Source organism: Toxotes jaculatrix, chromosome 21, assembly GCF_017976425.1.
Source record: "Toxotes jaculatrix isolate fToxJac2 chromosome 21, fToxJac2.pri, whole genome shotgun sequence".
Taxonomy (NCBI): domain Eukaryota; kingdom Metazoa; phylum Chordata; class Actinopteri; family Toxotidae; genus Toxotes; species Toxotes jaculatrix.
This window is the reverse complement of record NC_054414.1, coordinates 13,900,074-13,909,682: the sequence shown is the minus strand read 5'-3', so window position 1 is coordinate 13,909,682 and position 9,609 is coordinate 13,900,074. Positions and strand designations below refer to the sequence as shown.

Sequence of the window (9,609 nt, the reverse complement as noted above, 5' to 3'; positions counted from 1 at the left end):
CTTTAAATGTGCTATTGGATTACAAATCAATGTTTTAGTTTTTGCATTTCTCTGAAATTTCTGTTTTAACCAAATTAATTATTTAGTGTTTATGGTTGTGTCTGGGGAGATTTGTTTTCACAGTGACATTCAAAAATCTAATTAGATTTTTAATTAGATGTGTCATGATTCAAAATTGTATAAGACTTAGACATAAAAAAGTGCAATGCCTTCACAGAGAATAATAAGGGGGCAAGGATAGGGCCTTGAGGGATGCCACAATGGACACAAGAGGACAAGACTCCTCCAACCACAACAGTGAAGAAAACGTACTAATCCCTTCCCAACTCTGATAACTGGATCTTTGGTCAGAGGGTTTATCTTGCGATATTTCTCCTCACACTACCGCTCATCACGTGGACCAACCTACTCATCTTTTTATCTTAATGTTATAATTCAAGATGAAACTATTTGCACAGATACTGTAAAATATTCTGGTAAAAACGTTAATTCAGGTTATAGTCCGTTATAAATAACTACAGTACTCTCTGGTGTCAGCTAAAGGGCATTTACTGTACAAACATTTACATCTGTATCATACATAATTTACAGGAGTTCAGTGACTGGTAGGGAAAACTGTTCAAAGGAGAAGAACCTAATACTCAGAACATCACCCTGTAAACATGGGATGCAGAAAACAGCGAACGGGGCTCAGCGATCACATGCTTCTGTTTCTCATTATCTATTTCCAGCTTCTAATGATGAAGATACAGTTTCACATGTCATTATAAAAATGTATGTTTACATCCACAGACAGAAAGAACAGAAATATTTAAGTATCTAGATAAGATTAGAATAGTAATTTACAGGTTAGCATATTAATGTTTACAAATGCACTCTCATATCTCTTCAGATAGTCAAAAAGTACATTACCTGCACCACTTCAACCCTGTTAATGTTGTAAAGCCTACATGAGGATTACATGCAGATATATTGCTCAGGCTCTAGAATAAAGGAATAAATAACCCAAAAAAAATTAAATACTAATTTTAGTCTCTCATTTAAAATATTGCTGGACTTTCAGCCATGCTAAATGCAAGTAAGATTGTAACCAATACTACGCAGATAAATGAGACACTGTATTTTATGCAGTATTAGTTAATGATGAACAGATTTCAATAAACAGACTTGGAACTATGTGTACTCCTTCCTACTCTCAAATACAGTGGAGTAAAACTGTCTTTGCTACAGTTACAGTTAGTCATTCTTCTTTATTGCTTCCTGACATTTCAAGGGAAATGCATTACTACAGCATCCACACTATAATAAAGCAAGGGCAGCCAATTAAAGTCAGAAAAATTCTCTATGAACATCCCAAAGTAAAAGATAATAATGACTCCTTTCAGTCCAAGTAGCACACGTTAACTTAGCTGCCTTCAACGCAACATGTAACACGACTTTGGGTCAATGCATTTAGCAAAAGATGTAACTCTCAGAGCAAAACTGAAGAAGCAAATTCTATCAAGACACTGAAAGTGAGCAGCACATTAATCACAACACACTCATCAGTGAGCTGTTCAGCTTGACTCACTTTACTTCCTCATCTTTGCCCTTGTTTGAGAGACGTGCTGTCTTTTCTCCTTTTTTGGGTTCTAAAGGGGATTTGATGTTATTTTGGCTCAGTACTCAGCCTGGAACATATCTTTTGTTCAGTCTCTCTCCCTGCTAATCCCAAAGTCACTGGCATACATCTGTGGCTATGTAATTTGAAGGTGGGTGTCTGCGCATTGTTAGATTAAATGAACTAAAATTAATCTTCTGCATTTTGTTATTTGTCTAATTAGCTGTTAAATCTAAATTCGACTCTCTTAATCTGATGTCAGACAAGCAATAAATGAGCCACCACAGTCATTTTGAGACCATCATTTACATCACTCACTTCTTCATAAATTCCAACTCAAGCAGTTGGTCTATTAGATAATAAATAATGCAACACTGACATATCTACATTCTTACACAAAGTATGGCTGCACGTGTATTATAATCACATATGATCTAATTAACATGCCATGCAGTCGGACAACTGAGTTAACTCTCACATATATAACACAAGTAGGACAGTTCACCATGAACCACTTTTAAAAGTTTGCATAGAAACCTTTAAACCCTGAATAAACGCTTTAAGGATTAAAAAGAATATGGTCTTAATATGCTCTTAATAATATGATTTGGAACTTGGGTTGACTGACACTGGCAAAGAGACAAAATTCTTTGTCACGTTTCAAGAAAATGTGTCAAGAAAATCCCCTCTGCTTAAGCTTCAGTCCTTCGTGTCGTCAGTCGATATACTGTGATAACCATCTGAAACCTTCCCCGTAGCCTTGTTTTTTCAACACGCTGCACATGAAAATCTCCAGTGGTCGAATGTTCTGCTCCTTCAAAGAGACATTTCCCTGTTGATAATAAAAAGGATAAATGAGGACGACGCCACAAGGCACAAGGACATGTGCCCACACACATCAAACAAAAACATTGGATTATCTCTGAGAGTAGAAAAGATAGGGCCTACCTTTCCTGTCACTTGACCATCGAGAGCAAAAGCTCCTCTCAGTCCTCCTTCACTGATGGCCTCAGGACGGTCAATTTTATTACCCAACACCAACACTGGTACATTGACTATGGTTTCATCTGCTAGCAGAGCCTAAAAATACAAGACCAGCACAATCATCATAAATCCACTGTTCACAGACACAGTCAGTACTGCACAGTGGAAACAGCTTGTAACTGTGATGGTCAATCTTACATCGAGCTCAGTTTTGGATTCTGTGAGTCTGTCGTGATCTGCACAGTCTACAAGAAAGACGACTCCATTCACAGCCGGCAGGTAGTTCTTCCAAACTCTTCGAGCTATGAACAAAGGAAAAACAGTTAGAGATAGTGATGCAGCAGTTTTAAATAGAAACTGATGAAAATTCAATTGTATCCCTCATTGTGTCACTGAATATAGTGATACAGATAACTAATAGATAACTAACTAGCTGCTTTAGTTCCAGGGTCCTGGTATATAGATTGAAGGAATTGTTAATTTTATTAGTATCCCCTCTATTTTCCTACAATATCAACTATGTTTCACCTAAATCTGCTGCGGTAACAAAAATCAGAGACAACTACTTACTGTTTTTCTATAGTGTGTCATTATTGGAAGATCTCGCCTTGTACCAGAAGATCTCACCTTGTACGTGAAGATCTCACCTTGTACGTGACCTCCCAGATCAAATGTAGTAAATGTCATGCCACCGATGGTCAGCTCCTCAGATGCTTTGTAGGAAAGAAAGAAAAAAATAGTTTATTATACCAATAACTGTTTGATCAGCATAGTAAGAACAGGGCTGGGAATCACAAGATTACTCAGGACACAATACTGTCATGATATTTTGCCAGTAATAATCAATATACCATAATGACACCAGTAAAATGATACAACTTGTACTACTAGTCTGGCACACTACTATCTGCTGTATATCGCTCCTTACTTGGATGCAGTGTGGGTACGTGTTGGCCAAGTCGGTCATCTTTCAACATGTGCAGCAGTGTTGTTTTACCGGCGTTGTCCAGGCCCAGGAAAACCAGCTTCCCATTCTTTTTGTAAAGACCTGGAAGAAACCACAAAAAGCTGATGAACACTTTGCTAACTATGCAGTAGTTTGACCTCCTAGCACCGCCTGGACTGCATACAACATTTAAAAACTTGCACGTCAATAATTTAACACAGTGAACTGGTGGTAATTCTGCTTTTCTGAAGTGTGGGATATTAGTACTTTTCTTCCACTGTTAAGCCATTTCAGAGCTGCAGACAGAACATACCTAAGAACTGTAAAATGCTACTAAACCCCCTGTAGATCCAGTCAAATAAAAATGACATCTTGTGGGTCTTTGCCTGAAACAGAAAAAAGAAGTCAGATTACTATCACAAACTAAATCTAAACATCTTTGGATGTTGGAGTGCTGGTCAAACAAAAATAACTGGCAGATTAATCGATGATGAAAATAGTCAGTAGTTGCGGGCCTAGTCTGCAACAACTACTACCTTTGTGAAACTTACTGTTGTGACAATTAGTTGTTAACATTATGTCAGTGAGGTGTATCAGGTGAATCATTTATTGAGGGCTATAGTTTGTGGTGATATATCATACAGGTGTTTTAATCTCCTGGTGTAGATATCTGTGACATAACGCTGTAACTCCACCCCCTACGAGTAGCAGGTGGCTAGCGTTATCCTTTAGCGACAAGATCATTTAGAGCAAACTTTATGCCTCCAGACACCCGTACTCATCATCATCTATCTGTGATAATGAATGTATCTGAAATAATTAATTAGCTTGGTATCCTCATTTAACCTGCTTTCCTTTCCGCCGCTTGTTAATCGCTGATTTCTGCGTTGTAAAAACAAAATAAAAACCCTCAGCAGTGTGGTGCTCCTACTCTCAAAAACACTGCAGTGTGTTCAGCCGTGATGTCGCTTCCTTTGAGCTCGTTTCGCCGTGATTCGTGTGTTATTTAGATCCACATAACGTAAGCCAGATAACGATGCTCGGCTAGTTAGCATTAGCATGTCAGATGACGTTAAACCTCTGGTGCTTTCTAGAGTCTGACCTCACGTGGGGCAGGACAACGTTTAACGACGAGCGAGCTCGTTATTAAGAGCCGTCCACAGCACAGTATGCTGTCATATCGTGTGAGTACATCAAAATCTCTCTAAAGTTTCAGCTAACTCACCTCTCGGCACTGACCAGCGATCAGTTAGTATCGATGGTCTCCTTGGAAACAGTCAGTCGGAGATATTCTTCCTCGTTCTTCAGAATTGGCGTCAAACTTGTTGCCGTAGCGCCCCCTCTTGACGAGCGGCGGTAAATGACACAAAATCCACTGTGAGCTGCTCTTTGTGGGTGGATTAGCACAAATTCTGCTCTTATTTACTTTATAACATGACTGTAACAGAATATTTTAAAAGGAAGCAAAAAAAAGCATCCTTACCATTAAACACAGATGCTATCATGAAAAATGTCAAAAATAATCAGTTGTAATGCTGTTCTATATTGTAGTAGAAGTGCAAACCTTTCTTTACATATTTCTAAATCATTAAATACTGTCTCTACATGATGAAGACAGCATCTCATCAGTCTTCTTCTTCTCATACTATTCCATTGTATGCAGTTCTTGTATTTACAACCAAAAAAGTGACATAAATTTCGACAGCGATGGACTAATTCTCAGAAAAGTTCTTGATAGGATGTGCAGTATTTTAAGCACATCTGAAGCATCTGGTGATGTCCAGTCTGAAATTTTATTTGAATGTTGTATGAAATAAAAATGTTTTTATTTCCTCAGGAACCCAGACACAATTTTTATGCCACGAGCTGCATAAGAACACTTTTTAGCTGTTTTAGCCATTGTTTCCAATTACACAGTAAAGGAATATAGAGGCTTATTGAAGCCTATTGTTTTACTGTAGCCTACAGAATGGCTTTTACAGACAAGGGCTTTGATAACCACTCATTTGTACTGTTAAGTAGCTATTACATTTCATGAACACTGAATAGAGAATTATGAGGCTATGAAGAATTGAACAGAGTGTGTGTCTCTTTTTATAGATTACAGGCAGAACATGTTTTTTCTGTCTCCTTTCCCATCAGGGCACCGTTATCCTCTTCAGATCAATATTCTGTAGGTAAGCTCAGGTCTAAATGATAACGATAGTATGTAATAGAGGCAATAAAATCAATACCACAGCCTGGGATTTAGTGTGGTTTATTACAGTGCTCTGTCAAGCCTGAAATTATGGGGCAGTCTCTTACAACATAAACGATGACAAAGCATAAAAGGGCCTTCATGTGGTCAGAATTTTACAAAGTGCTACAATCACACAACAAGCAGATTTGATAAACACAATGTCAGACGGCCAAGTGTGAACAAAGACACAGGTAAAATATACATCCAATCTGTTCAGTTCATGTGCTGCTCTGATCCAATGAAGGAAAACAGGAGTGAAGTGTGGAATGAAGGAGGGAATGTCTCTGCACTGGCTTGTCCTTCCTACTTCTCATAGTAGAACCATTTGTCGACTGAAAAATAAGCAATCATGTGATTTTCACAGAGTAACAACATAAAGTTGCTGTAATAGAGCAAATAAATGTACAAAACACCCACCTGAGCTTGGAATAGGATCTTCAGCTCCAAAAGCACATGCCTGTAAGTGTTAGTGAAATGAGGAATACGTGTGTGTAGCTTAGATATGTTAGACTCCTTTTGATTATGAAAAAAAAAACCCATAACATTGAACAAAAAACTGAAAAAATCAGTGGGATTAAACTGATAGAAACTGCCTTCAGATTTCACTGTCTTCACTAATGACCCTCTGCTTTTGCCTGAAGGCTTGGTAGTTACCAAGTTACCATCTTTATTCTTATTAAGGCTACTAATATGAGTGAGAAAATAAAATAGACTTACAGACTTAACCACAGCCTCTGAATCCCCGGCAGAGCAGCAGAACGGACTGTCTGAGACACTGGTGTTCATGCTGACACAAGCAATAAATAAAACGAAGGAAACAATTGAAGCTTTAAAACTTTAAAGCACCTAAAAAAATCTATATTTTCAATCACTACTGGATAATAAGGATGTTACAGCAGGAAATATCACTAATAGCATTTGTCATGCTACCTACTGTTTGCATAATGGAGCATAGTCTGATCATGAACTTACTCACCAATTTAACTCGCCAGCATTGGTCTTCTTAGAGATCAGCGCCTTCCAAAACTCATGGGTGCTCTTCACTGTGTTAATGGCAAAGTCCTGGAAAACAAAATACATTTTCCTCATTTGCATCTTTCATGAAAGCATCAATATACCAGGAAAAAATAAAGTAGGTAAGCTTAAATAAAACAGGAAGGATTCAGGAATGTAAAAAACACTGTATAATTTACCCCTTTGAAAATGCTTCATGTAAATATGACTTCATGTTTACTTTTTCTGCTTCTTAATTTAACATGTCCCTGAGGAAATCTAACATTTTGGAGATACAGTGCTGTAAATAAAATTCTGAAAGGTTTACCCTGTCCTTGAACTCTCCATTGAAAGCAAACTGGTTTTCAGGTTTCCCATCTGGGACTTTATATCTTTTGAACCAATCAACAGTCGCCTCCAGATATCCAGGCTTAAGCCGTCTCACATCATCAATATCTGAAACCAATCAAAAACAAAGGACAAGTCTAAATACAGTGTAAATTTGAATTTTAACTGATGGCATCATTTCTGGCAGTGTGGAAAATCTTGTATTGCGGGTTAAACCTACTGTTAAAGTCGCCAGCTTCAGGGTCCTCAGTATTGATCACAATGACCTTCCAGTCTGTTTCACCCTCATCGATCAAAGCCAGAGTTCCCAAAACCTTCACTTTGATTATCTCTCCTCGTGAGCACACCTGGAAATCAAAGACAAGTTTTTGATAAACCTGCAAACAGTTAAATTTATTTCTACTACTTCAGTGTCCAAAAATAACGTTATTGTTTCAGTGCCTTATTTCCTATGTCACATATATCAATAGGGTCGTTGTCTCCACAGCATCCTGTGTCACTGTCCTTGTGGTTTGGGTCTTCCCACGTCTGTCAAATGGAAAGCAAAGAAAGATGTTTGATGAAGCATTAATGTAGTTTGATTTTCGTGGTTATTTAAATATAGTCTGAGCAGGACTTGCCTGTGGAATAGCTCCGTAATTCCAGATGTAACCTTTGTGAGGAAACACATTTGCTACGTAACGAAGATTCCCCTTCTTCACATCTTGTTTCAGTGGATTCAGTGGATCTTTGGTGGCAATCTGAGAAATATAGGCGCAAAGAAAATTAAATTAACTTGTCCCTGTAAATGAAAAAAGAGAAAAGTAATTACCATAATTATGTGACTTTCGTAATCATTTCAGACATGCTCTAGAGGATGATATATTGCAGTCATATCATTTTTTGACAGTGTAATGATGACAAAGTCAGCATTGTGCATCAAATCATGAGATATGCCTATAACAAGTACAGGCAAAGAATATGGTCACTGCAGACTGATTAATAACTTTATTTTTATACCACATTTATGAACTAAGCATTAGGACGCAACATGCAATGAACATTAATAAGTTGCCAAAATATGTAAATACATACCTCCATCTTTGCATTTGTCCATCTTGGAACCTCCACAACAGCATGAAAAATATTCTGGAAGATGATCAGAAATAATGTTTTGTTACGCTAAGAATGAATTCTCTTTCCTACTTTAAATACATTTCTGTGAAACATATGTCATTAGGACGAGCATAGCAGAGATTACAGAGTGAAAGATCGAAGATCAAAGAATTGCAGCATTACATCTATACAAACCGCGAACTTGAAGAATGTTGAAAGAAACAGCTGATATATTCAGTGTAGTCCAAAAAACTAAACACCAATTTATTATCAGTGAGATAGTGTAACTAGAAAAGTGAGTGTGCCACTGATAAATGACTTACTGCCAACACTCACAAAGTGGAGAAACAGTTCATTTTGGCTCTAAAGTCACTAAAGTCAGTGAAGGTGGCCCACAGACTGTGGCCCCTAGGTGGTGCTGGGGAGAAAGCTTCCATCCATCGCTGCAGACAAATACAACTGGCACTACCCTGTAAAGCCCAAAGCCCTATTTTTGTCCAAGCGTCTAACAGGAGTTTCCAAATCCTGCAGAATTAACAGAGACATGATGCTCACCTCTGCTTCATTTGCGTAGATGGGTATGTCATGGAATGGAGAGATGTATTTTCCCTCAGAGTTTTCTAAGTAAAAGCAAAAGTGCATTTTAGTTCCTTATTTACTAGCAGAAATGAACATTTTAGACTACAAGCAACTAAAAAGTGTGTGATCCTGTCATGAAACTCTATGATTACTTATCAGTACAGCTACTGGAGCAGCTACTTATTCAAGAAACCATTACACTATGCACAATCCACGAAGGGATTGTCTCCCTCCAAGACGCAAACTAGTTCATTCAAAGAGCCATGCTTACTGAAAAACACCCTGTACTCCTGGGTGTTCGGCCTGCCCCTCTCCTCGATGACGAAGCTCATGTCTGTTCTTGGTTTCAAACTGTCCCTCTGCAGTCCGTGCACTAATTCAGGAGGACTGAGCAGCTCCTGACTGACAAGCAGTCATTGAGGCTGAGGAGCAGACATGCGCAATTCTTAAGCCAGGGTTAGAGACCTGACAACTGCCTGCATGTGACAACAGAGATGCTGCATGAAGAGTGTAAAGGCCAGATGACCGAGCCACGCTGGCTTCTGTTTGCTTGAATTTAAATCACATTCCAATAATTGGAGCCTGTAGCTAACACGAGTAAACAAGTGTAAGTGTAACAAGAGTAAACAAACCTCTGAGCAGAATTTCAGAGAATTGTAATCAACAGCTAATCCTTCCTCATTACCACTTCTCCATGCTGCAGCATGAATGTGAAGTTTCTACCTTCTTCGCGTGTGAAGTGATTTGTTTTCCATTTCCCTGTTGGAAGCTGTGGCCCTTGAGAGCTTTTTTCAGACAAAAACAGATGGAGCTGACTGGTGTTAG

General features: G+C 38.4%; 2 protein-coding genes across 2 annotated transcripts; both read right to left on the bottom strand.

The window, feature by feature from the left end:
* Window positions 1–539: 539 nt before the first annotated feature.
* Window positions 540–4,824, bottom strand: sar1aa (secretion associated, Ras related GTPase 1Aa). Its single transcript, XM_041067235.1, has 7 exons — window positions 4,756–4,824; window positions 3,844–3,916; window positions 3,513–3,632; window positions 3,232–3,297; window positions 2,783–2,886; window positions 2,549–2,680; window positions 540–2,432 (listed from the first exon to the last, which is right to left on the bottom strand). Exons 2-7 carry the CDS (start codon window positions 3,899–3,901, stop codon window positions 2,316–2,318), a joined length of 597 nt encoding a protein of 198 aa, XP_040923169.1. The 5' UTR covers window positions 3,902–3,916; window positions 4,756–4,824; the 3' UTR covers window positions 540–2,315.
* Window positions 4,825–5,804: 980 nt separating this feature from the next.
* Window positions 5,805–9,173, bottom strand: ppa1a (inorganic pyrophosphatase 1a). The gene is made up of 11 exons (XM_041067291.1): window positions 9,056–9,173; window positions 8,761–8,825; window positions 8,185–8,238; window positions 7,731–7,850; window positions 7,552–7,638; window positions 7,331–7,457; window positions 7,091–7,218; window positions 6,746–6,831; window positions 6,487–6,556; window positions 6,187–6,226; window positions 5,805–6,101 (listed from the first exon to the last, which is right to left on the bottom strand). Exons 1-11 carry the CDS (start codon window positions 9,114–9,116, stop codon window positions 6,073–6,075), a joined length of 867 nt encoding a protein of 288 aa, XP_040923225.1. The 5' UTR covers window positions 9,117–9,173; the 3' UTR covers window positions 5,805–6,072.
* Window positions 9,174–9,609: the final 436 nt, after the last annotated feature.

What these genes read in the sequence shown, in the direction of transcription:
- sar1aa (XM_041067235.1), bottom strand. Translation starts at nt 3,901, where the DNA reads ATGTCATTTTTATTTGACTGGATCTACAGGGGGTTTAGTAGCATTTTA. An exon ending in AATCCAAAACTGAGCTCGAT is followed by an intron (nt 2,681 to 2,782) that starts GTAAGATTGACC and finishes TTGTATTTTTAG; the next exon opens with GCTCTGCTAGCAGATGAAAC. An exon ending in ATGGTCAAGTGACAGGAAAG is followed by an intron (nt 2,433 to 2,548) that starts GTAGGCCCTATC and finishes TATTATCAACAG; the next exon opens with GGAAATGTCTCTTTGAAGGA.
- ppa1a (XM_041067291.1), bottom strand. Translation starts at nt 9,116, where the DNA reads ATGAGCTTCGTCATCGAGGAGAGGGGCAGGCCGAACACCCAGGAGTAC. An exon ending in GGAGTACAGGGTGTTTTTCA is followed by an intron (nt 8,826 to 9,055) that starts GTAAGCATGGCT and finishes GCTTTTACTTAG; the next exon opens with AAAACTCTGAGGGAAAATAC. An exon ending in TGAAGCTGGCGACTTTAACA is followed by an intron (nt 7,219 to 7,330) that starts GTAGGTTTAACC and finishes GATTGGTTTCAG; the next exon opens with ATATTGATGATGTGAGACGG.